At 59.9% G+C, this 27,047-nt stretch overlaps 1 protein-coding gene across 2 annotated transcripts in view; it reads right to left on the bottom strand.

Annotated features, from left to right (window-relative positions):
- Nucleotides 1-25,400, bottom strand: part of AGAP1 (ArfGAP with GTPase domain, ankyrin repeat and PH domain 1) — a 389,946-nt gene extending 364,546 nt beyond the window's left edge. For both annotated transcript variants that reach the window (XM_090285113.1, XM_090285119.1), the window contains exon 1: nt 25,004-25,400. In XM_090285113.1, coding sequence (XP_090141239.1) covers nt 25,004-25,166 — 163 coding nt within the window. In that variant the 5' untranslated portion in view covers nt 25,167-25,400. The remainder of the gene's footprint in view (nt 1-25,003) is intronic.
- Nucleotides 25,401-27,047: the final 1,647 nt, after the last annotated feature.

Genomic DNA, 27,047 nt, shown 5'->3' with positions numbered 1-27,047 from the left:
TAAACAGACATGAATTATAAGTTAAGGCAACAGCCACACCCAAGCCATCCCCTGGGAGGAGACAGGTCGGAACACCTGCGCCATCGCAAAGGCCTTCCCACGGGGCCGCCTCGGGGGCGATGCCCAGCCCAGCTGGTGCACAGGTGTGCACTCGTTTGGCTGAGTGGCCTTGGCTTTGAAAATAGCCACCCTGATGGAGCTCTCACTCAGTTCTACCCCCTTTATAAACCAGGCCTCTCTCTCCCTTACAATGGAGACACTTGCTGAAGATCCCATCACTACCTCGTTTCCAAGGAGACGCTAATATAAAGTACAAATTTAACACAGAATAGTTACCAGCCCAAAATAAGGGGAAGTAAATAAAAGTGATCAACCTCAGTTTTCTTTGCTAAAGTTCATGCCTGCCTCATCCACTCACCTTAAGAAATTGAACCCTGACATTTTAAGGTGACATCCACATTTTGCAGACTAAGAAAGAATACAGGATATATTTTAAAGCTTTTTTCTTTTCTTAGTGAAAAATCCTACTTTGCAACATAGACATTTTACCTAGACTCTGAAAAGAGAATTAGTTTATCTGGAACTTAACACCCAGTGAGCCAGCGATATCCAAACACGGACCCAGGAGACCCCAGGAAGGGCAGCGCATGGCCCGCAACCTCCTCCCGGAGGCCCTCACTCGGGGAGCAGGCCTGGCTGGGCACGCCTGTCAGGTACAGCCTTGTTTTCCCACCGGGTGTGATAGGAAAGGAGAGGGGCGTACGGCCACCAGTCCTCTGGCAGAGGCTCCGGGGACCGTGGGGTGGGGGACACTCACATGTGTGACAGCCACAGCGGCGGTGCACCAGCGGTTGTGAGCAACTGTCCACCTGCGTCCTCTCCTCTCCCCAGATCCTCGGCTTAAAGGCTCCCGACTCTGCGCCCTGGGAGCCTTGACACAAATGTTACTTTTATCCCCACAACCTGCAGCTTCCTAACCACCCTGTAACTTTGTTGCCAAACACGAGAATGAAACAAGACAAAACGTTACATTCCCAGCTAGCATCCTCGCTCACCCCAGCGCACCCAGCGGTGACTTCTAATCAGAAGCAATATCCGTGGTTGTCACTGGATTCAGGGTCCGCTGCAGAGCCGCAGGGTCCCCAAGTTCAGCCAGGTGGGACCTGACAAGGGTGCCCCCCCATGACGCCCGCAGTCACAATACAAATCAGAGATATTGATTAAGACCTGGCCGGTGTGTCTCGGGGTTGGGTGTCCTCCAGCAAAGCAAAGGATCACCCGTTCGATTTCCTGGGTTGCGGGTTCGGTCCCCAGACAGGGCGCATGTGGAAGGCAGCCAATCAGTGTTTCTCACATCCATGTAAAAGCAACAACTGATCAAGCCGTGTGTACCCGGTGCCAGGCCCTGAGCCCTGAGCCTGTCTGACTCACGCCTCTCAATACTCACCACACAACTCAGGCCACGGGCATGAAGTGCCACTGCAGGGACAGGGACGCAGGCACGAGCCCTCAGCTTGCTGAGGTCACACCACGGGCAGGGGGGCATTCAAACCAAGGCTGTCTGGCCACCTACCGCCCCTCCCCCGATGGCGGTCCCTTCCCTGAGGTCACCCACCCAGCACAGCCTGCTCTGTGACTGCATGCACCTGCACTGGTTCTGCCTTGGGGGGGGCATAACACACTCCCCCAAACTGGCTTACAGTGGGGAGGCGGGGAGGGAGCCCGCCCAAACCCTCCAGGAGCGGCTCCGGGGCCCCACCCCAAGTCTGGGCCTCGTCTCAGGCACTGACAAGTCGGGCTGGCAGCGACCGGCTCCCTTCCCGAGGCGCACGGCAGTACACACTCCCGAGACGGGCGAGGACGCGGCCTGGGCGGGGAAGGAAAGGCTTCTTCCTGCCAGCCTCCTGGCAGCCCGAAAGCAGCGCGTGGCCGAGTTCACAACCTCCACGCGGGCGGGGCCCAGACGACGCCGGCCAGGGCCTGCGGCACCGACAGAGAGACCGCCAGCAACGGTGCTCCTCCCGGGGAAGGCCCGCCATGCCAGGCAGCAGCAACCCAGCCAAACCAGAACTGGGGTCGAAACCAGCTCCGGCCTCCACCGACGTCCGGGACAGCACGCAAGGCAGGGGAGCACGCCGCGGCCCTCCACGGGGATGCCATGCCGCCAAGAGGCCCAGACCGGAGAGCGCTCCAGGACACAGACCGCTAACACGGGCAGGAAAGACAGATGGCGAATGGCCCCCACCGCCAGACTCGGGAGACTTATCAACCCCCCGCCCTGGGTGTTTCAAACAAACCGAAGGGGGAAAAAACCAACAGATATTCCTGAGACAACTGGGAATTTGAACATGAACTGAGAATTTGATATTAAGGAATTGTTACTTTTTTATGTATGATAACAGCCATGTAGTCACATTTTTTTAAGTTCTCATCTTTTGGAGACACTGAAACCCCCATGGGTGACGTGATACGGTACCGCGGACTTGCTTCACGATGTCCCGGTAGGCGGCGGGGACAGAGGAGGTACCCCGGCCGTGGGCTGGCAGACATGAGGCGGCCGATGGGGACGGGAAGGCCGTCACGCTGTTCTCTATACTTTTTTAGAACTGATTTCAGAGAGAGGAAGAGACAGAAACATCGAAATGCCCTCCCACCCACCCAGGCGTTTACCAGCTGACCAGCTCCTCTGCGTCCTGACCCGAGACCTACCCAGCGGCCCTGGAGTACCTGGTGAGTGACCCTGCCAGGGCTCTGCGTACTTTTTATGTATTTGCGTTTTTTTAAGTTTTAGAAAATAGTACCTCAAAAAGATCAAGCTTAAATGGGTCCTTCTGCCTTCACTCACCGCACACACACACACACACCCTCACGTAATTCTGTATTTTCTACGCATATCATTAGACTTCCTCCTGGAGAACGAAGGGGAATGAGTTCTGGTTAACACTCTTAGTCTCAAGGTTCCACGTCTGTAAATTAGGAATTACATCTATAGCCTTGAGTTGCTGCAAGGATTAAGCCAATTAATAAATGTAAGCTAATTAACACAATTCCTGTCACATAATCTGCAAGTTGCTGTCATTAACGGTGCCCGTTTCAAGGGTTCCGGCGCTGACAGTCCTGCTGTCTGGAACGGTGTGGGGCCACCTGCCATGGCTGCGGACGGGGCCCAGGGGCAGGGGACCGTCAGCTGTAGGAGCAGCACGCATTGAAAAAGTGGCATCAGAGCCACCAGCCCGAACCTAAGGATTCCAGTCACACTGGTGGCCACTGTCCCTCCGGCTGAAGGGACAGAAAGGAACATTATTTTGAGGACCTAAAACATTAATAATCATGCACTTTTTTTCTCGGTTGGTGTGTGGGCTGCAGATTGTCTTCCCACTAAAACATTCAGAAGTGGGTGCGCTCTTCCTTCCCCACGGGCTCCAGCAGGAACGCCGGCCGAAGACGCACCCCGGAAGCTCAGCGCGCTCCCCGCGCTAACTGCGGGAGGAGCTGTCACAAGCAGGCCAAGGCAGGCAGCAGGAGCTCCGAGCCCCTTGCAGGGCGCCGGTGGGAAGGGGCGCACCCACACACGGTCTTGGCAGACACCGTTGGCGGGGATGGCACGTGGGCTGAAGGTGTCACCTTGGAAATGCTCTAGCAAGACCCTTTTTAATAAGCATTCAAAGCTCACTCTCCGCAGGTGAAGGCAGAGTCAGTCGCCGGACCGTCCGAAGCTGGGTTTGGGGGCCGGCGTAAGCATCCAGGTTATGCCTGACCAAATACCAGGTCTCCAGGGAGACGGGCCGTGGTGCACGGATACGGGCGGACAGGGCCCTTAGGCGAGGGGGGTGGGGAGGACGGTCAGTCCATCCCGCTTCCTGGACAGCCTTCTGGGCCAAGCCCCAGCCAACAGTTCTACTTTTCATCAGGCTTCTCTTTTTAACCAAACTTTACGTTTTTCCGCATCTGCCTTCACCTGTAACAAGTGCGGCAGGGATTGTCACTCCCGAGTCGGACTGCACAGCCATTCTCGGCGGTGCAGATAGACTCTCAGGAAGCTACGCCATCGTCTCTCGAGACGGACGGCTGCCGACGACGACGACGTTTTTCCGTAATCTAGTCTGTTTCTTCAAAGAACATTGCTTTGCTTTAAACACACTTTTTACCAAGCAGTAACCTCACTGTTATTCCTTTTTCCCAGGAAAAATTAGTGCTGTAACTTCAATTAAGATGAAGGTATAAAAATACAGATGATTATCAGGTAGGTATAATTAATTAGTACATCCAATATAATGGACATATAAATACTATGGAACAGATTAAGAAATCGTAAGAATAAGTTATAATAAAAATAGAAAATAAAGAGTTCGGTTCCGGCTCAGAAACCCGCAGTCCCATCGCTTTGGCTGTCACTGGCTGACCGCCCACTCCTCGCGCGCGGCTGCACAGACTCAGCCCCACCTGGGTGGCTAACGAGACACGGTGACGCTGCATCAGCAGCAAATCCTCAGAAATCACGTGTGATGATATGGGGGGTGGGGGCAGGGAAGGACACTGCTGTGAACTGGGTTGTGTCCCCTCCCAAAAAAATTCATATGCTGAAGCCCTGACCCCCCATGTGGCCATATGTGGGGAGGGTCTTCAAGGAGACAATTCAAGTTCAGGTCACGGGGGTGGGACCCTAATCCAACAGGCCTGGTATCCACAGGAGACAGACACCAGGGCACACGCACAGAAACGGCCACAGGAGGACACCGGCAGAAAGTGTCCGTCCGCCAGCCAAGGAGAGAGGCCTCAGGGAAAACCAACCAGCCGACACCTTGATCTCACACTCCAGCCTCCAAGCGGCGAGGAAATAAGAGCTCTGCTGCTCACGGGCGCAGGCAGTGGTGGTTTGTCAGGACAGCCCCGCAGACGGACACCAAGCCCCTCCATCACCCACAGCAGCCGGCCCACCGAGCCGCACCCTGCCGGACCAAGGACACGTCCACTGGCCGCTGTCTGTCAACAGCGCCTGCAGGGCTGGCTCTGTGGAGAGTGACTCCCGCCCCTGCCCCACCCCCGCGCAGTGACCCAGTGATGCAAGACAGCCCCAACGTGCCCTCTTGAAAGCTCAGCATCCATGGCACTGACCCTCGGAGACCGGAGAATATCCAGTGTCCTGAGGGAGCAGAGAAAACGTGCACCCACTCGACAGACGCCTGTCTGCGTGTGTCCAGGCGTCCAGGTGTGACGGGAGCCGGGCGGAGGGAGGCCGGCGGAAGGGCGACAGCCGGACGTGCAGCGGCCGCGGGTGCCAGGCGCTGACCCTCGCTTCCCTGGAGTGAGGCAGGACGCGGAGGCTCTGCATTCAAACGACGGCCCCCAAAGGCACACCGGGCGGAAGCAGCAGCGCCAAACTTCGTTCAGAGACACCCCTTAACCCCTCCAGCGTGTGCCCCGAATCAGCAGTTACGCACTGAGCAGAAGCAGGAAACGCCAGGAGGACGGCTCAAGGAACAGCGCCTGGGTGTGCGAGGGTCTGGTCCTTTTCCAGGTCGGGGCAGCAGAGCTGACACTCAGGGAGGGCGTCCCTTCCACAAGCACACGCGGGCATCTGCTACTGCCAGACACGCATGTAAACGGGGTGCCACGTGCCCTGGGGGGACGGGATGATAGGCAGCTGGGGTGGGAAAGGCTGGGAGAGGGAGGGCAGTCAGGCGTGGGCCCGCGGGAGCCGCCCAGCCTGCACCGGCGGCAGCCACATTACAGGGCAGGCGCGAGAGCCCGTGGCCCAGCCGCCCTCTGCGATCCTTGGCACGCGTGTCCACCACGTCCACACGTGGCCCAGCAGCTTGTCCCAGCACCCGGAGGCCCCCGAGGCCCCTCCCACACGCAGCGACCCCCGCTCTTCAAAGCACCTCACTTCCACTAAGACTCATAAGGCGACACTGTCCTCTGGCGTTTCCCAGCTCCCCAAGGGCTTCACGTCCAACCTTCATGTTTGCAAAGAGTAACTCGAAATGTCTGAAGCTGCGTACTCGCTTGCGCAGCTGAAAGTTCGCATCTGCGGCAACGTCGCCCACTGACCCACCCGTCAGACTCTCCCTGAGACACTGCAAGATGCCTGATGCAGCGGCAGCGGCCGTGTCCACGCCGACGTCCCGGAAATGGAAGCTGCTAACCCCGGGGCTCACTGGCCGCCCGCGCCCCTTCGCCAGGCGGTGCGCTGGCACGGTTCCGCCTGCTCGGGACCAACGCCCTTGGCTTTTGGAGGCGCTCCTCAATTACCCTTGAAGGACCTGCCCCCCTTCTCTCTGCTGCCATCCTGATGGGGCTGTCCATCAAGGGGACCAACGGTGGCTGAGTCTGAGCCAATGAGACACTCTCTGGAGAGAGGAAACCCAAGGGGTGACCGAGGAGAGGCGTGCGTTGCCCTGCAGACATGGCGACGGTGCCCTGCCCAGCCCGCCCCCAGGCCCTGTTCTTAGGCTTGCCTCCCCTGCCCAGAGTCACCCGACATCCTTCTGGGACATTCCACGTCAGCCGGTGTAACCCAGAATGGGATCTGATGTTTTCAACTTAACCACGCTCCCCAACCAAATAAGCGAATTCCGACGGTTCAAAAGGCAACAACTGCCAGCTTAGGAAAAAAAGCACGGAACTTGAGGAGGACATTTTTTCAGTGACCTAAATCCTGAAGGCAAATCCCACACGCCGGCCAGGCAGCCTCAGAGCCCCGCGGGCTGACCCCCATGGCCCGAGTCTCCGCTTGGCGCAGCCCGGAACGTCGCACGCCCCAGATGTGCCCTGGCTGCAACACACGCAGGCACCACACCTCGAGGGAAGGCGTCTGCAAGGCCACAGCGCGGTCCTTCTGCCCTCACTCAGCCAAGGACCGCAGAGCGCTTGCCACACAGCGGCCCTGGATGAGGTGCTGGGCGTGGTCCCGTGACCGCAGACCCTGCGCCCCGTGAGCCGCGCTGGCAGAGGTGGGTGACAGCACCATCAGACACAAGGCGCCACCCTCAGGAGCCCCCTGACTGGCCTCCGGGAACAGTGACACTTCACGGGCAGGAATCAGCAGGGTTAAGAAAAGAGAGGCAGGACCCAGGGGGCCCCCCGGGCAAGGCCGGGCAGGCCCACCCAACGGGCACCGGGTGCAAAGTGAGGCAGCTGCCCTTGCGTCCCTTTCTTTGCCCCGTGACCTGTTCCAAGGAGGCGAGGCGGGAGGCAGGGACCTCAGCTTCACTCCGAAAGCCCTGGTGGGCCATCATAGGCGTGGCGGCAGGGCGGGGCCCAGCCCGGTTGGTTTGGGGATTTATTTATGGGCCAGCCAGGCTGTGAGACATGAATTACCACGTCAGCACCCCGGGCGTTTGAGCACAGGGCCTCCGACGTGCCAGCACACACGGGGCGAGATGCACCAGGGCCTCTTGCGCTTAATCACCTGAACACAAGTACGTGTTCATTACACGCGCTCCCCGAAGACGCAGGAGACGCGCGCAGCCTGTGCAGCGGGTCATAAAGCACCACGACAGGACCCTCGGGGCCTCCGGCTGTCGGCACCGGAAAGCTGCGAAACCGTTCTCCACCTGGGAGAGCGCGGCAATCCTCAGGAGGGCGCGTGCTGCGGAGGCCGGGTGCGGGTTTAACTCAGAGAGGCCTCCTGAGTGGTCCGAGCGCAAGGCCGCGGCTTGGCAGCAAACGCACCCGAGGCTTCCTGACCCCGGCAGGTACCTGGCCATGGCCACACAGGGGCTGTGCCCACAGCATGTGTCCGCGTCCCGGGAGTCCATTCACTGACATCATGACGTCTGGGAGATGCTGGAGCAGCGGTTCCCAAGGCGGGAGTCCAGCACGAAGCAGCACCGGGGGCCGTCGGGGCCGGGGAGGCGACCTCAAGGGCCCTCCTGACTCAGAGCCCTGGGGCAGCACCTGGCCACCTGTCCCATACACTGTCAGGTGGGTGTGAGGCAGGCTGCAGCCTGAGACCCAGCGCTCTGAAGGCTTCCGGCCCTACAGTCGGGCCCCCAGGGGGGCTGCCACCCTCGGACACCTGCTGGGAACAGGAGGAGCACACTCCTCTGCAAGTGTGGGGACGGGAGGGCCACGCCTCAGGCACCAGCTGCGGTGATCAGAGCAGCCTTGGGGACGTGGAGGCAGGGGATGCAAGAGGCACTTTCAAACCTCGTGATCTCAAACCTTTAAGGTAGGTGGGTACCAAGGAGCACCTAGCGAAGCCACTTGGGGACTGGAAAAGGACAAAGAGGCCCGGTAAAACCGTGAGCGAGGTCTGAAGAGAAGCGACTGAACCGGCCGAGGAAGGACCTGAGCGGAGCCGGGGGGGCCTGATGCCACAGAACACCGTCCCCAAGGACCACGCCACCTGGCAGAGCGGCCGGCCAGCCAGGAGCCCCTCGCTCTCCTTAACGGCACAACACGCTTTTCCGGTAACAGCCAAAGCACGTGAAAGAGTAGTCTCTTCACGCAGGGGTCTCGGTTTCCTGGAGGGGGGCAGAGGGCGGGTTCTCCGGGTGGCACAGGAGCTGCGGAGCCGTGGCAGCCCCCCGGTTCAGAGGTCCCCATCCAGCAGCACGTGGCTCACCCTGACCAGAGAAGCGAGGCAGGAGCGGGGAGGTGCCTGGCTCATTGTCTTATTCCCACGTTAACAGAACCAGCATTCCCCATCCTGGGTATTTCCCCCCCGAAGTAGGAAAACTGACACCCCCTCCCAACCAAGATACAAGTCAGCTCCCAGCACTTTGCTGATGCGGCATCCGGGCAGGAAGTGACCGCTGACGTGGACATGGACTGTCCCCTGCTCCCCCCACACTGAACCCCACCATGACTGCTTTTTTGAAAAGGAGGAAAAATTACAGGGGTTTTCTCCCCACCCTGTAGGGAAATGGACTACAGAGGGAGCTCTCCAGCAAGGGGCGACCTCAGAAAGATTTGCACAGAAAGGTTCTAGGAGGCGGCTCTTGGCCGGAGAGCGAGTCGGTGACAGCCCTGGCCAAGCCGGGTTCATCACTGCAGCAGTCCGCTGGGACTGCCCTGAGCACCGGGCAGGCACGAGCGCTGGCCAGAATCGCCTACTCCAAGTGGAGGAGGAACAGGGGGAAGTGACATCCCCGCCGGGAGCCAGTTTCCTAAAAAGTCTAGAAGGCGCTGACCAAGGTCCTCCCTGCCCAGGGCCTGGGCCAGACGCAGGGACAGGTCCTTCCTCCCCAAGGATTCAGTCCCTGGGAGCACACACAGGCGCACACACTTCTGGATGGATAATGCCACCAGGTCCCACCTGGAAAAAAGGCACGTGCCAGAGGAACCCTTGGTGGCCACCGAGCTCTGCATTGCAGGTCAGAGGCTGGGAGGGGCCGCAGATGAGCCAGGGAGGCACCGCTGGGACCCTGGGCTGCCCTGGACACTGCAGGGGGTCTAGCCCTATCCCGGTCCCCTCTCACCAGATGCCATTAACACCTCCCACCCCAAAGTTGTGACAAATACACATTTCTCCAGATACCGCCAAATGTCCCCCGGGGATAAAACTGCCCCCAGCCTTCCTTAAGAATCACTAATCTGGGCCAAGCACTTGAATTTGCAAGCAGGAAACTGAGGCCAGGGGTCACAAAGTGATGTGGACCTTGGCCCCCTGCCCGCCGCAGCCAGGGCCCGCCCCTCTGTGCAGGCACCTAGTCATTCTGTAAGAGCCGAAAGGTCTGCTTTTCACAAACCTGAACATGCGATCACAGCCCCTCCCCCTTGGCCTCCAGCCCGACCCCCACCCCCACCCACCAGTACAAGACACCTCAGAGCCCATGAGACCCACAGGTGCCAAACCCTCCCTCTAAAGGACAGGTGCTGTGTGGCTCAGAGGGCTGGGTGTCCTCCCACAAAGCGAAAGGCTGCCAGTTCGATTCCCAGTCCCGGCAAATGCCTGGGTTGCGGGTTCAGCCCCCAGTCGGGGTGTGTACAAGAAGTAACCAATCGGTGTATCTCACATCAATGTTTGTGTCTTTCTCTTTCTCTCTCCTTTCATCTCTCTCTAAAAATAGATAAAACCTTTAAAAAATAAAATAAAGGGCAGGTGCCATCCCCGTTTTCACACCAGCAGCCACGCCAGCTGCCTGCTGACCTTGAACCCGCAGTGGAGACACTCACACTGCCAGCGGGAGTGGACAAAACCGACTTGGAAGAAAGTCCGGCAGCTCGTAGCCAGTTACACACCCACCGCATCTCCCGGCCACCTCACCCAAGAGAAGCGGAGGCGGAAGCCGCAGGAAGAACTGGTGGACGGCGAGGCAGCCCACGCAGAAGCCAAGCCCTGCAGGCAGCTCACTCCACACCATCAGAACAAACGGCGGGACGTCCACAGGACAGCGTGCAGCAGCAAGGACGTGCATGAGAAGACGTGGATGAATCTCAGAATTATCACACAGACTGAATGAAGCCCGGCAAAGAAAGGATCCGTTCTGCATGACTCCACGTCTGCTGGGTTCTAGAGAATGTAAACTAATCCGCAGTGACAGAGAGCAGATGGGGCGGGCGGAGGGGTGGGTCAGGAGGGCGGGGAACATCAGGGGGTGGACAAGTTCAATGTCTGGGTCTCAGCTTCACCTCATTGTAAACTGTCGACGTGTGTAGTTCCTCTTACGCAAATCCTAGCCTGGTAAAGTCACGGAGTAAAGTAAAAGGTGTGCAGAAAGGGCACTGCAGCTGTGACAGCCACCGGCAGCTGTGACAGTGACTGACAGCAACTGATCCGTCACAAGAGGGTCACGCGACCCTCACAGGTGAGGACAGGTCTCAGGTGGGAACTCTCAGGCCGCAGCACTGCACACTTGCTCCACTGCTTGGAGGCCAGACCGGAAACGGGGGCATGGCCATTGCCCCCGCTTCCCACTCATTCCCAGCCCCCCAGGCACGAGGCCCCACAGCCCCCCACTGACCGGGGGCAGCCAGGTGCTGCGGTCGGCTCCCTGCAGAGGTGAGGAAGCATGAGTGACCCACACCTGGAAGGGGAGCCTGGCCTAAAACATAACCCAGACCGCCCCCCAATGCCGCTGCAGCGGATGCTGAGGACAGAGCCCTGGATTAGGGAACCTCCGTCCTGGCCCAGTCAAGGGCAGGCAGCCGTGGGCAGGGCAGCCTTTCTCCTCACCCCTGGTGTCCCTATCCGAAGGGGCGGCGGTACCAGCGGACCCACCCGGCCCACGCCCGTGATGGAAAGAAAGCAGCACTTGGGCCAAGCTTCCCGGGCGGAAGACGGGCGTGCGCCCCTTCAGAGCAGCCGCGGGGCCGGGCCTGGCTCCGCCACCGGCTCAGCCACCTGGCTTTGTGTGACCTCAGGCAAATTGCTTGGATTCCCAGGGCATCAGTCTCTCCCCGTTATGCTAATTATAGCTCAGAAGAAAAGTCACTTCATGTATCCCTGTTAAAAATTAACTGCTTGCTAGCACCTCCATTAGGAAAACGTCACAAGATTTGCGTGGCTTAAACCCCGAGTTTCAAACAGGCTGGATCCAGGGTGTTACAGATTTTCTGAACTCGGGTGAATTTTCAGAGGAACGCTGTTTGGAAAGCCTCCCCCTCCCAGGCATGAACCTGTCATCGTGGGCAGCCAGCCTGCCACCGTGTCTCTTCCTGGTGCCACCAAAACCGCCACTCAGCGTCCCAGGGCCACCAACCGCCAGGGAGAACGCAGAAGAAACCCCGCAGCCGGGACGCTCTTCCTAACCTCAGGAGGAGGAGCGGTGCGTGAGTCGCAAACCTCACGCTGCACCACGCAGGGGCCGAGGACGCCCGGCAGCTCTGCGGACCGTGGGCTCATCTAAGGTGTCTCCTCTCTGCGTCACTGAAACGTCATAACCCTCAGCCCCGTCCCGGTGTGGGTAGCTTTGGGCAAGGCTTCAAACGCCAGCCCTCAGCTGCTGACCCGTGAAATGCGGGTTCCACCTCCTCTGTCCTGGGGTGACCAGGATAAAATGACCCAAAGCACGTTAAGGCTTTAACCCGGGGTCCCAAAGATGTACACGCCCAATAAACAGTTGGTGCTCTTATGATTTTATTAGCTGAGGGAAAGGGAGTAAAATAGGAGGGTATTCATGAAATGTTTAATAGAAATTTCTGGAAGCCGGAGCAGGAGCAGCTGTCAGAGACGCCTCCAGGCAACAGTGTCGTTCACAGCCAGCCCAGCTGCTGGAGCGGCGCTGCGACCCAGGCCCCCCGCGACCCCACTCCCAGCCAGCGCCCCCGCCCGGCACGCGCCGCCTCGGGCTGGCCTCGCCCTGGCTGTCCTCACGGAGCCCGGCACTTCCCAGTAGCCGTCCTTGTCTCCTCTTCCTAAAAAGGAATTCATAACTAAAACCCGAAACGGAGCCTCTGCAGGGAGGAGCGTGCCAGGCCCCGCAGCCGGTGGACACACGGGACCGGGCACCTGCCTTCCCCGACCCTGTGACAATGGGTTCCAGGCAGCGGCTTCACGGCGGCTCTCCAAGGTGAAGAAGCTCCCCGTGAGAAACCACCACGTGGGACCGCAAAATGATCCCCCCCAAGAAAGGGCAAGGAGATCTGAGGAGGGAGTCGGCCCCGCAGAGTGGGCCCCACGTGGGTGTGACTGGCTGCCCAGGGCCTTGAGGGAGGGAGAGGGTCAGCAAAGGCCGCCACGTCCTCTCACGCGCTCGGGAGAAAGGCCGGAATGTTGCGGAGACTGTCGTGTGTGGGGACAGAAGAGCAAGCAAACAGCCCCCACGGAGCTCCGTACGCGGTGGCTGGGTGGCTGCGTAAGGCGCTCCCTCCCTGCAGCCCTGCGCCCGCTCACCCCTCCAGTCTCCCCATCTCTGCGGAGAACTGGGAGGGCGCAGAGAAGCGAGAGCGGGGGCTGGGCTTCCCTCGGTGGCCCCCCATCTCGGGGCCCCGCTCGGATGGACGCAGCGTTTGACAGCTCCCAGCCAAGAACGTTCTCAGAGACATCACGTCTCCTAACCAAGAGAAATTCTTGGTCAAATAAACCCAAGTTTCTGATTAAACGCCCTCTTTTTCAGTGCAGAAAACCCCCGAGAGGCAATAAGTCCTCTCCATGTGCCTGAACACTGGGACCCAGGCTTTAAAAACCCTGTGTCTGAATTTAACAGCAGTTATGTAACAAAAGCCAAGGTAACAGTAACCATGGAAAACGGATCTTCCCAACACAAGTTTCTAGAGAAGTTCGCTGCAATTCGCGTCGCGAGGCACCTTCCTCCAGAACGCTCAGGCAGGGCTTGTTGCAGGCACCGACCTGGGGTTGTGGTGGGGGGGCCCCGCCCTCCAGCCCGGGCAGGTGCGAACCCCTGCCAAGGGGGTCCCGCACGCCCCGTCCCCACCCCTGCCCACAAGGCGCTGCTCTGGGGAAACAACAGACAAGTCTCCGTGCTCCTGGCGGGATGGGGGGGAGGGGGTTCACACACATCCGTGCGCACAAATGTAATCACAAATGGCGCTAAGGTTCTGAGCCCGGAAGCAGGGAGAGGTGTGGCAGGAAGGGGGGGGGTGCCACAGGACGGCGGGAGGAAGGGTCGGACATGGAGGGGGTGGCCAGGGAGTCCAGCTGGGCGGGGTGGCGAGGCAGAGTCCCTGGGGGCCCGGGGAGGTGGAGTCTAAGGTGACACTCGGGAACAAGAGGCCTTAACACCTGGCGAGAGCCAAGCCTTAAGGAGAATCCTGGCTGCCTGCTGTTGAGTTCTCTGCTGAAGCGGACAGGCAACCCTGCGTGCCCCTGCGGGAGCGAGGCTGAAACATTCCTTATCGGCGAACCTGCTGGAACGAAGAAGCCTCATCCTGTCTCTTCAGCAACCAGCCAGTTCCACAGTGAAGCTTGCTCCCCTTGGCGGGGGCGCGGGGGGGGCGGTGTTGGGGAAAGGGAAGGACACTCAGAGCCACCGACCCCTCAAAAACTCAGCCCCCGGTTGCATTCAAAGGGGTGCCCACTGGAGCACATTTGGACATAAATTCCCCTCACCTACAAGTCTACTTGGACTTCGAAGAGACCATGATGGAATGGAAACTAAAAGCTGGCTCTAGCGGGGGACATTTTAGATCCACGGGCTCATCCCGAGGGAAATCTGGGGTGGAGCTGTGAGCCCCTCGGCCTGAAGTTTAGGAGAAAACCTGGCGGGTCCCCAATGTGTCCTGTGGCATTGGGAGGGCAGCGCAGAGCTGGGGTGAAGACGTCAAGATGATCCCGAGAAGGAATCTGCTGATCCAGTCCCCCGAAAAGGACACAGGCCAGCTCTGGGCAGGATGTGGGGAGAGTGGCAGGGGCTCAGAAGAGGAGGAGATGGGGGCCCTCAGCCCGCTGCGAGGTCACCGAGGGTCATGGTCGGCACAAGCAACCCAAGATACGGCCCCCTTTAGGCCCAGGCTGGGAAACAGGAATTTGGGCCTAATCAGGTTTTGGCGTTAACACCGTCATCAACCCTGCAGAGTTCAGAATCACACCATTACTCAGCTCCCAGTTCAGCCTGGAGAAGACTCCAATTTTGGAGGCTCCTCCTCCCTAAAACTCACGATTGATAGCTGAATTGGACTTCCAGGGTCGGTCTGAGCACCTTCCATCAGACCATCCACCGGCACAGGGTCCCTGATCATCGCTGCCACACTCACGGCATGCTCACTAAGGTGACAACGACACCCCGTCACCTGGGTGACAGTTTCTCCCTGCTCTTCACGGTCTCTCCTTAGGTCTGGGGACCAGAACACGGCAGAGGTGTTGGTTCTTCTGAAGACTCTGCACACACACGGGTGTCCTAACACACGTGTTACACAAGGCACGCAAGTGCCAGGTCGTCCACGGACCACGTGGATGACACACACACAGGCTCTGGTTCCTTCCCATTTTTGGATATGACTCCACCAGGTGGACTTGCACTGTGCTTGCCGGGGAAGGAGGACTAGAGCGACAGTTCCCCACAAAGCCCTGCGGCAATTGGGCCCCTCCTCCCCAACCTCCCAGCCCCCTCCACCAGACCGGGTCAGTTCAGGGACCGAGGAGCAATGGATGGGGCCAGGGCAGTCCCTCTGGCGACTGGAGGAACCTTGAGATCAAGGACGAACTCCACGGATCTAGCCTCTGAAACTGAGGCCCAACGGGACACGTGAGTTTCCCAGCAGCTGCGTGACAAGTCACTGAGCCAGAGGCGGTCTTGGATGCCCCAGGCTCGAGTCTGTCTCCTGCAGGCCAGACAGCCTTCCAGGCTGTGATCCTCTATGACATCATTCCAGGGAGTGGTCATGGGACAACATGTTCCCACAAGACAACGTCTGAGTTCCATGCCACTACACTAGCTCCTCCTAAAACCGAGGTGCTGGGACACAGAGGACTGTGTGCCCCCTGTCCCCACATCACTGAGCCCCAAAGAGGGGCCGCCCTCCCCAACACACAGACACACACGGCCGTAGAATCCCAGTCAGCTCCCCTTGGCGTCCGAGTCTGAACTGTATCGAGATCATCACAACAGAAAGCTGTCCTTGCGGAGCCCGAGTCAAACCAGTGCCCCCGGCAGGACAAGGCGCCCCGCACCTGAGCCGCACTTACTAAGCACCTGGCGCACGGTGCCAGCCCTGCATCGGGGCTCTGATGCCACAGCGCAAACTGGCACTCCTTCCCGAAACCCTCAGACACCAAGAGAAAACGGGCCCGGCCGTGGAAAGTTCTGCAGTCTGCAGACAGCGCTCGCGGAGTTATCTTCCGGGCGGATGGAGAAGTTTAACAAGACAATCAAGGCAGAGGGGACGGAAGAGCTCATCTCATAAACATTCCTCCAACTGCTCTCCACGTTGGAGAAAAAGAGACCCTCCGCGAGCTGTAACCAAATCCCATCTCTTCGGTGAGCAAAACACCTCGCTCACCAAATCCCAGACCCTATGCTCTGGGCACCCCTTTCCCAGGTGGGCCCAGGAGGGACCCGAAGGGCGCAGGTCGGGCGGCCCCGCTGACTCCGGGGAGCAGCTGGTGCTCACCGCGCGCCACTAGACACAAACACCCCGGCGTGACCGCCGATGAGAGGGGGTGCCGGGTCTCCCCTGCAGACCGAGACGACACCTCTGATCTCCAGGCGGGCCCGCTGCAGAGCGGCCCCCCTGAGCGTGCCCCCTCAGCCTGCACTCGTCAGAAGTGGGAGCTGGGAGGCCAGAAGCAGCACAGGCTCCCTCACTGAAGCGGGGACCTCTGAGCCGCTGTCAGGAAAAGCGGCCTGTCGCCGAGTCCAGGGCAGCTGGCGTTCTGGGAAGACACGAGGGGTCCGGGAAGAAGCGCAGACGCCCTGCCCCCAGGCTGAGTGCCCCTCTGAAGGCCCTCCTGGTGAGCTGGGGTTCAGGGCAAGCGTGCGGAGCTCTGGGAGCCGGCGGTGGGGGCACCCAAGGTGTAGACAGTGGGCAGAAAGAGGAAGGGATGACACAGAGGACCAGAAAGGCAAGCGCGGACTGAGATACCCGGGAAAATTACCGTGGTGAAAACTGGGATGAACTTCTGTTTTACGACAGTGCAGCTCCTTTCGGCAGAGATGAGTTTTCAAGGCCTCCTCTTGAGGCAAGATGACATGGCGCCTGTCAGCAACGCCCCCCCAAATGTCGCCAGCTTCCCATCTTCTTAGGCTCACATTGGGCCCTTCCACGGCACGGCCTCTCTCCCCTCGCCCCCGCAGCGGGCCCACGGGATGCACCCGCCCCAGCCCTGCGCGGTTCGCCTCTGCAGTCCAGCCGCTGGCTCTACCAGCCCATGGGTGAAACCCACTGAGTGAGGAACACACACACCCACCAGATGGACAGACAACTACAGCTCTAGATTCAGACAGACATGCAGACATGGATGGAAACATTGTTCAGACATACACAGATATGGATGGATACATTGTTCACACAGATACACAGACATGGATGGATACATTGTTCTCACATAAATACAGCCATGGATGGATACATTGTTCAGACATAGACACACAGATATGGATAGAAACATTGTTCTGACATAGATACACAGATATGGATGGAAACATTGTTCACATAGATACACAGACACGGATGGATACATTGTTCAGACATAGATACACAGATATGGATGGAAACATTGTTCACATAGATACACAGACACGGATGGATACATTGTTCAGACATAGATACACAGATATGGATGGAAACATTGTTCACATAGATACACAGACACGGATGGATACATTGTTCAGACATAGATACACAGATATGCATGGAAACATTGTTCTGACATAGATACACAGATATGGATGGAAACACTGTTCAGACATAGATCCACAGATATGGATGGAAACATTGTTCACATAGATACACAGACATGGACGGATACACTGTTCTGAAAAAGGCGCAGTCAGCTAGCAGACTCCCTGGCTAGAGAAGCAGGACCTCAGGGGCCACCGCAGCCCGGGGTCTGTGAGCAGCTCAGTCATATAAGCCCCCCCGCCGCACCCCACGGACTAACTCAGCTCCTGGAGGTGCGCACCAGCCACGCTCCCGAGACTGGGGTTTGCCTTAGACACCCGCTAGAGAGTCTGCAGCGAGGGAAGACTGCAATACGCTCCAGATGCCGGCCTCTCGGCCCAGGTGACAGCCGGGTGACTCCTGCACCTACACAGCCAAGCGCATCCCATGGGAACAGACCCACCCTGCAAACCCTGGGCATCCACCCTGTGCGGCTGAGCACCTCCCTCCCACCCAGACCTGGGGACGAAATCCCCCCACGTGTGCCCCACGCCTGTGTTCCTGGGATCAAACCTCAGTCCCTACCCCTGCGCCCTCCACCCTGCGCGTCTTCCGGGGTCCACCTCTGCTTCCCCACTCCCCGACCCAGGTCCCCCCACCTTCCCTTACAAAGGCTCTGGTTTGAACCCGCCTGGCCACTGCCCTCGACCACAGCCCCAGAGCAGCCACCACGACTCCCATCCGGCACGGCAACCACCAAGCTCCATGAGGCTCCCCTCCCTGAAGGGAGACCCACGCTCCGTAGTCTCCTGCCGCCCAGAACACGCGCGTCCAGCCTGCTCTCCGCGGCTCACGTGGCTCTCCGTCATTCTGCCCCACCCCCTCCCCAGTTCTCTGCAGACGGAAGAGATGCGGTCTGGATGTCCCACTGCGATGACCCAGGGGCCTGGAAGCCCTCCGCTGCCTGACTCTTACCCAGCGCCCCCTACCCCACCGCCCGGTCCTCTGTGCTGCGGTGGCCCCCTGGGCCAGATGTGAAGGGCACAGGGAGAAGGGCTTGGCTTCCACCACACCTGCCTATCCCCCCCAGATTCACACTGTGCTTTGCCCGTGGGAGGTGGTGCTTGATAACATCTCGCCTATTGAGTCTCCCATGAGCCACTTCCCACACTAAACAAAGTGAAGATAAACACGGCCCTCCACCCCACCCCTCAAAATAAATATTTGCGTTTGTAAAGCAACTGGAGAAGTCCACACGGGCACATGCCCCTGGATCTGTGTCGACCTGGGCCATGGGTTCTCGTAAGCTCCCGGTTCGGCCTTGGTAGCGAGCGTGGCCTTTGTGGGGGGGGGGGGGGGGGGGTCCCAGGACTCACAGAAGGAACAAAGAAAACAACCCCTTGAGAACAGCACAGAAGTAGCCACACTTAAGCTTTTCTCTCTTGTGTCTTCCCCTAATTGCTATAAACAACAGAAACCGAAGAGTGTGAACATGTAACTACTTAAGACCACAGAACAGTTTAAGCCAAAAGTAGCAAATGAGCTTCCTTTTCAAATCCCACCAGAGATCCAAAGGTCACCTAACGCCCAGGCCCGCTGTGGTGAGACCGGCTGGGGCAGTCTGCGTGGGGCCAGAGAGAGAGGGCCCCTGCGGGGTCAGCAGGAGCCACGAGGGGCTGGCAGGGCCGGTCTGGTCTCAGTGGAATGTCACTGTCCCTGTTCGAGAGGAAAGCGCTTCCTGGTGAAGAGCTCACTTGCCCAGCTCCACTTACAGGGCTGTAATTACTCGACTAACAAGGAAACAGCAGTCTGTAGACAGTCCTGAGTTTGAAAACCCTAACATCTAAGGCAGTGCTGGAAACGGACCGGCCCCTGGACTATCTGCTTATTAACAGACAAGGAAATTCAAGGAGGGAGGCTGCCGCTCAACCGCCGGACAGTCATGAACTGGACCTTGCACTGCGACGAGCGGTCTCTCCAGACAGGGGCTGCCCACCTGACAGCGTGCCTTCAGGGTGGCAGCGTCCAGCCACGGCGAAAAGGTGAGAGACCCCAGCACTTGGCCCCCAACAGCTACCCGACGGGACCGGGGACACGTAGGCACACACTAGCACATGCGTGCTGCTCACACCAGCCCCAGACAGGAAACTACCCAAGTGCCCATCAGCAGAACGCATCCATGGCTGGGCCTCCCCGGCCGGCCCCCTCCGGGTTCTCAACCTGGATGCTGGTCACACACAGTGGTCAGCACGTGGAAACTTCCTGCCCTTCTGTAAACAATGAGGAAGGCTGTTGTGGTCTCAGCCCCACCAATCCCAAACTCCGAAGAAGAATACGTGGGAAACCAGAGACCCAGGCTTGGTTGTCGGAGCTGAAACGGAAACAATGCTCCTGTTTGTGTTTGAAAGAAGGCAGGTTTGCCAGCCTGTGCGACCAGGAGTGGCGTGAGAACACGGGGAGCCGGAGTTGCTGCCCACAGCAGCACCCCAGATCTTTGAAAACAACAGAGGTGGACAGACAGACTTCCGGAAGTGCCCTGCCTGGAAAATGGACCCACTTCCCCCCCACGGAAAAGGACGCCTGGAAACACAAACAGAATGTCAGGGCCATCGGCTCTCCCCAAATCCATGTCCACGGCATGGCAAGAGCCAGCACGCCACCTGACCTGCGACCCTCAACCCCGCTGAAGGCCCGCACCTGCCCTCACACAGGCACCCCGTGAGAAGTGAGAACTTTCAGAAAACTAAGGCGGGTCTTGCTGTAGGCATTCAATAGGGAAAAAAGTCTAATTCCCCCAAGGACCCTCAATACAGTTAGTATGTCTATATCAACTAAAACACGCTGAACTGAAACAAAGTTCGCTTCCTAAAGACAGTTCTCCCTTTAGAGCCCTATTAGCTTCGGGGAGGCCGCGTCCTCAGCTGGAAATCAACACGGTTCTATTTGCAAGAGCCTCTTCAATGTTGACATTTCCAAGACCAAACATAAATTGTTCGTGAACACCACCAGGCATTATTTGGAATTCCTCTCCCAGAACCATGAAAAGTGCTTCCCATTCTTAAAAAAAAAAAGGCAGCGTCTCCCCACGATGCTAATGGCAACCAGGCGGCAGGAGCAGTTTTAGAGATCAGACAGTCGCTTGTGCAGCGACACTGTATGAACACTCCGACCCTGCAGCCCAAAAAAGACAATCGCCACCCAGCAGCGGGAGAAGTGTGACATCTGCCCATGAGCCCCGGGTTCAACCACAACACCAATCTGTTCCCAGAGAGCGCAGGGTGGCACCTGTCCCAGGCCGGTGGCAAGTTCTGATTACCAGTGGAAGAAACAATATCGGAGCGATGACAGCCCCCTCTTGGGCGCCTGGTCCCCGCCCGGGAGCCTATATTTAGTCTGCTCTTTATGGAAAAATCTCCCGACCTCAAACACAGACAAGCTATTTGGCTGGTTATCCAAAGTGTCCATTAACAACCTCTTCTGGTGGGGGTGGTGTGTGCGCTCCTTCCCACCCCAGCCCCCAGACACCGAGACACCCCCGTCTAGCCCTGGGCGGTGGTGACCGGGGCGCACAGGGGGGTGCTGGGACCGACCCGGACTGCAGTGCCAGCCACGCCGCTGGGTGGGTCAGCAGCGTCTTGCGGAAGTCAGTTCACACACAGCCCTGGGAGCGGGCTTCCCACGCGGTGCTCCCGGAAGGCCGGGCTCACAGCCGCACACAAAGCCTCGCACTCGTGCCCGTACAAAAATAACAGATGCTACGGAGATTAGAGACGGACATCTGTAGGCTGCATTCTGCGTCTCGGAGGAAGGTGCTTAACAAAGGGAAGGAATTATGTCGCTAAGCACCGGATCAGAACCCCGAACGCCGGGTTTTAAAAATAGCTAAGCCTGATCCGCTTCGCCAAACTCCAGCACTTTTCAGCAAGACTCCCTTGATCGGTGCGGTGGGAAGGGGGCGGGGCTTGGGGCGGGGCTTCGTCTGAATGTTCAGAAACACGAGACAAGACCAAATCAGTAGTTCAAACAAGCCAGAGCCAGACGGACAAACTATAAACACCTGCAGGGTACACAGGAAAAAAAGGGGATGCAAAATAAGGGATCTTAGTCTTACCAAAATTAAAACTCTGGTTCGGCCAGAACACAGCCGTGGAGGACAGGGCCTCGGGTCTGTTTTGCACCTCCCTACAGCGAGTTGCCGGAGCGGCTTCTCCCTCTGAGTCACCCCCTCTGCCCCCTGCCCCTTTTACCATGTGAATAACATGTAAATTCCCTTTCCACAGAACTGTTCCTGCAGCTCTGACAGAGCAGTAACAAGCCGCATCATCCGTGTACGAGTCAACTGTGAAGGGGACCACACTAAAAACTAACAGTCTCTAAAGATGAGACACAGACCCCAGACTAAGACTCAGAAGGAACGGGGACACCAGCCGGGTCCACCCCCCTACACAATTCCCTTGATGATGTCCACCCCCCACCTGACCACTTCCTGAGGGAGAGTGGACGTGAATTTGAACCCACTGGGACCTGGGTTTAAATCCCTCTCTCACTGTATCTAGGCCGTGTGACCCTAAGCAACGCCCTGGGCCGCAGGGAGGGCAAGAGGAAGAAGCCCTGGCAGTGCGGGCCCAGAGGCTGCCCGGCTCCCTGGGGTCCTACGCCCCCAGCAGTGCCCCTCCAAGTGTGTCCCCGGGCGGCCTGCACGCTAGGAACTTGGGGGTGGGGCTGCAGCCTGTTCAGACAGTACACTCAACTTGGAGAACCACAGCTCTCAATGCTACAATGAAGATACCCCCTTATGTCAGCTGCCTGGTCTGTCCCTCATTTGTCCCTATGGACGAAACCGGTTCTATGTCTCAAATCCACTTAGACCAACATAAAGAAACACCGACCTTGGGCACAGCTGCCAGGATTCAGCGAGCAGACCTTCTGCTTCCCCCACGTGCGCTAACGACAATCTCGTTTCTACCCAAGCCAGCCCGCGGACCCCAAACGTGCGCAGCCTACTACTCTGTGCTCCGTGGCCTTTCAGGACGCTCTCGCTCCAGCCAGAGGACAAGCACCGCTGACCCGAATGATGAGGAGAGAAGGGACCCAGATGCCAGAGAAAAGAGGAGCTCCTCCGGGGGGGCCAACCCATCAACGGCCTCCGCGGGCCAGACACAGCCATGACACGGCGACGCCATCACGGAGGAGACGGAACAGGAACGCACGTAGCTCTGCCCTCAGAGAGCTCCCAGTCCTTCCAGCTGCAGTGCGGTGAGGACCAGAGCCAAAGGGAGCGGGGCGGGGGGGGGGGGGGCACTGAGCAGGTGGCCCGCTGTGTCAGGGAGGGCTGCGGAAACACACTGACATGAGAGCCAGGCTGGAGGGACGGACATCTGGATGGGCAGGGGTCGGTTCCTGCCGGGACGACGTGAGACTTAACCTGGAAGCGGCAGACAGACAAGTGAGAATTGTTTATGAGGGGGAAACTGAGGCATTTATACCAATAACAAAAAGGCCCCAAAGCTACACCATTTGATTAAACTTGAAATCTTACAAATACAGTCAATAGTGGCCAAAAAGTTACACTCATCCATGGAAGGAAATCTCTGTACCTGAAACACGTACACCTGCAGCAACCCGTTAACTACATCTCTGGAGGAGACCCCGCACTGCCAAAGCTCTGCCGGGGTGCGCAACCTGACAGGGAGCGTGCTACTTCCGGTTTTCTGCAGCCCTCTCCAATGAAGCCCTCCCGGGGGGAAGGCACCGCAGGACACAGGGCTGGGACTGTGTGCCCACAGGGCTGCTGGGAACTAGGAGGAGCCAGGAGCCCCGTTTCTAGCTCAGAAGGAGCTCGAGAGCCAGCGCTGAGGTCGGATCAGGCCAGCCCGGCTCGCGGGGAAGTCTGCTTCTGCGTCACAGAACTGCCACAGGATGAGAGGACATCGTGCTCTGACACAATATAAACATTCCTTTCTCTGGCAGAAAATAATAACACCACCAAAGCCGCAGGCAGGATGCGTTCACCGATTCTGAGTCTCACTAAGAATGAGCAGGACTGAGCCAAGAAGGGGACTAAAGTCTCACGTCATAAAGGCAGACATCAAGCTACCAAAAACCAGCACCCAGAAACCACTCGAGGTTTAAAAGATAAAAAATGAAACCACGTGCTTTTTCTAGAAAGTCCCATCGCCTTGCTGGAAGTGCCCGAGACCCCAGAGCTGGGCCCCCCGAACGGGACGCGGAAAGGAGGCGCCCTGAGTCGCCCTCGGCCGCAGTCTGTCTGTGTGCTGCCGTGGCGCGCTCAGCCAGGTGCGTGCAGTCCTTGGCACCGGCTTTCACAGTGTTTCATCAGACTCCAGTGGATGCTGCAGAGGGACAGGTGACACAGGCTCAGTGTCCCCTCGCAGAGTGCGGGTTCCAGAGGAACGCTTCGGCCCCACCACCAGACCATCCTGTGCGGGTCCAAGGCCTCCCTGCAGCCCGGGCCTCCTGAGGAGTCTGGAAGCCTCTTAAAAGGCCAAGAGGGCGGCCAGGCACCCTGAGAGCCAGGCCCTACGGGAGACTGGAGCATGGCTCACACCCTCCAGGGGAATGAGCTCTCCCTATGGATACTGCCAGCCAATCGGCAGCCTGGCCCGGCCTCTGCTGAAGTTCACGGAGCTGCCAAATGCCAAGAGGATCAGCACCACGACATTCACCTCCTCCACCTAAGTGGCCAAGCGTTCACCAAGACACTCGGGTCAGCGGTGCAGACGGCACGGTGCCAAAGCCAAGCCTTCCCGTGGCCGATGCCCTCGCACTGAAGATGGGGAGGTGGTGGGTGACGGCCGTGGCCAGCTCTCAGACACGCTCCTGCCAGCCTCCCTCAGCAGCGGCCCTACCGGCCTTCGGCTCGGACAGTTCTGCTTTTGCGGACAGCCCACCCTGCAGGCCCGTCACCATCACTGGCCAACAGCGACAAGGGGAGGAAGACCGCTCGCTGCCTGACTGCGGCTGGTGTATAATCCGCGTTTCCCTCCCACCTGGTCTCCCAGGAGCCCCTTGGCAGGACCACGTGGCTGAAGCAAGGAGACGACCCAGAAGCTCCGAGCGGAGCAGAAGAGTCACCAGTAACCCGGAGAGAACGCGAGCCCGGGAGAGGCAGGCTCATCCTCACCTCTCCTGCAGGGTCACGGTCTTGCCTGGCGTGCAGGACGGGCAGCTGGCGTCCAGGACTGGGCAAGTGAGACCCTCAGGCTGAGGGACCCCCCTCCTGGTAGGGTGCTCCTAATTTGGCCCAGGACTTGGGTGAAAAGCACTCCACGGAGGCCAGCCTTTACTCGGGCAGGGACCCCACGCTGTCTGCCTGCAGTGGGAGCGGACTCGGGCAGAGGGCTCCGCTCGGCTGCCTCCACTGCGCCCCGGAACTGAGCAAAGACAGGAAGCGGGGCGGCCCTGCCCCTGCTGAACACGCTGGCCAGAGCCTCACCGGCAACAACAGCACTTCTCAAAACATGTCTTCAGCGTCCGCCAGCAAGACGCTCGGGGCAGTGACCTGGGACGCCAACCCCTGCAGCTGCCCCCAGGCACAGGCTGGGTCGGGTCACTGTCGACCCAGGACACGACTGCGTCCAGCCACTTTCTCACAGGACAGAGTCACCTACGGCCCATCTTGCCCGGCAGGGCTGGTGGCGCGCTCGCTCGGCCTTGCAGGTCAGAAGCCCCGCGGTGCTCACTCGCGGGGCAGCCGCGTGCCACGGCCCGGCGCGTGTGTACACACTCGCGCACACACGCGCGCGCGCACCCCGCCGCGCCGAGGGCGGCCGCTCCCCCGCGCTTTCCAGAGCCCCCGCGACGGCCCGGCCCTCACCTTCGATGGCGATGACGTGCTCCCGGATCTGATTCTGCAGCACCGGCTCGTCCACGCGCTCCAGCAGCTCGTAGATGGAGTAGATGTTGGGATGGACCGACTCGAAGCGCTGGATCTCGGCCCGGATGGCAGCCGAGTTGGCCAGCTGCTGCTGGTAGTTCATGGTGCAGGCGCCGCGCCCGGAGCCGCGCGACCCCGCTGCCGCCCCGCGCCCCGGGGCCCCGCGGGCCGCTGAGCCCGGGGCGCCGCAGCCCCCGGGGAGCCGGGCGAAGGAGGCGCGAGAAGAAAGGAGCAGGCGGAGCAGACGCGGGGCCGGCCCGCAGACTCAGTTCATGGCCGGGACGCACGGCCAGCGAGCGAGCGGGCCCCGGCGCCCCGGGTCAGCGGGCCCCCATGGAGCGCGCCGCGGCGGGCGCGCCGGCCCCGGAGGAGGCTCGCTCGGGCGCCTTCCTGCGCCGCCGCCGCCGCTTCCACCCCTAGGCTCTGCCCCTCCGAGCAGCCATTAAAGCCCAGGCAACCTCCGCGCTCCGAGCGCCGGGGCCGAGGGCCGGCCCCCGGGCAGTGGCCGCGCCGCTCCGACCGCCGGGCCGCGGCGTGGGTCCGCGCGCTGCGTGCTCCGCCGTCCGGGGCGCCGAGTCCGCCGTGCGCCGCTCGCTCAGCCGGGATCGAGCCGCAGGCGCCGCGCTAGCCGCCGAGCCCGCTCCCAGCGCCGCCCGCCGCCTGCCCGGCCGGCCCCCTCCCTGGCACGCAGGGCTCCGGCCCACGTCGGCCCCGCCTCCGCCCCGCCCGCCCGCGCGCTCGCAGCCCCTGGCCTCCGCCGCCACCGCCTCCGCCGCGTCCTCCGCGGCGCTTCCCAGCGCGCCGGATCCCGGGGAATTGCGCCAGGCCCCGCCCCGTGCCAGCCCTGGGCTTCCTGGGACTTGTAGTCCGCGCCGCGTCGGCGCCCGGCGGGACGCGGGGAAGGGGCTCCCGGCGAGGCGCCCGTTGCCCCGGGCGTGGCCGGGCCGGAGCGACCTCCGGTGCGGGCCCTTCCCGCTCGCCGACCTCCGGCGCGGCCGGCTCCTTCCAGAACCCTCCCTGCGGGCCCCCGCGCCGCGGGACCCGGGAGGCACTGCGCGACCCCGCCTGCCGGTTTTTGTTTGTTCCCAAGTGGCTGACTCGAGGAGACTCAGGGACTGGCCAGGGCACCCCGAGGGCAGTTTGTTGCCCAGCCCCCATCTTTCAACTTTCTGTCCCCTTTTCTGAAAGTGACTTGAGTGCTCCCTCGGGGCTGTGGGTGTTCACACTCCACGAGTGAACTGAAGTTTCGACGGGGATGCGAGAGCTGGGTGCGATGAAGGACTGCGGAGACTGCCTAGGCATCCTTTTCCTTAAAAAAAATAAATGAGATACAGAGATGAAGCTGCAGCCTCTGGAGCGCTGCCGTCTGCTCCGCATGGGTCCCCAGCCCCGTGCTTGTCTGCCCCCACCCCCAATCCCGGCGCAGCTCAGCCGCGGGGACCCCGCGGAGCTAGCCTGCCCTGCGGCAGCGTCCCCAGGGCGCAGGGGGCTCGCCCACAGGTTTGGGGCAAATGAGGCCGTGGTAGCTGTGCCTGGCGTGTGCGCGCCCCCGAATCCTGCTGCACCCGTCGTTTGGGAACGACGTCAGCAGCTCTGGCATCCCTGGGGTACAGCCAGCTGAAGCCTCGCCTGTGCGCGTGCGGCCTGCATGGACGGCGTGCGCACCCGGGTACCCAGCCCGCTGGGTTAGTCTCTGGGCTGACAATTCCCCAAACAAAGGGGAGGGCATCTTCAGCATGCTGGGCCTTCGTGTTCTCCCCACTTCCAAGTCCGAGCAAGCCAAGTTCGTCCTCTCTTCTGCTTTCCACGCGTCCTAAGGAACTGTAACAACGGAAACGCCTGCGTGGGGCCTCCTTTTCCTTAGCCCGTCAGCGGTCATGCACTGATCACTCACCCCCTCGGCAGCCCTGTCTGGGCTGCTGGGGTGACATGCTCTCCTGCTTTCCTGCTACCTCCCTGCTTCTAGTCCCTTTTGTGACTCCTT

Source organism: Furipterus horrens, unplaced genomic scaffold, assembly GCF_987537825.1.
Source record: "Furipterus horrens unplaced genomic scaffold, mFurHor1.1.pri manual_scaffold_1, whole genome shotgun sequence".
Classification (NCBI taxonomy): domain Eukaryota; kingdom Metazoa; phylum Chordata; class Mammalia; order Chiroptera; family Furipteridae; genus Furipterus; species Furipterus horrens.
This window is presented reverse-complemented; position numbering and strand designations above follow the sequence as displayed.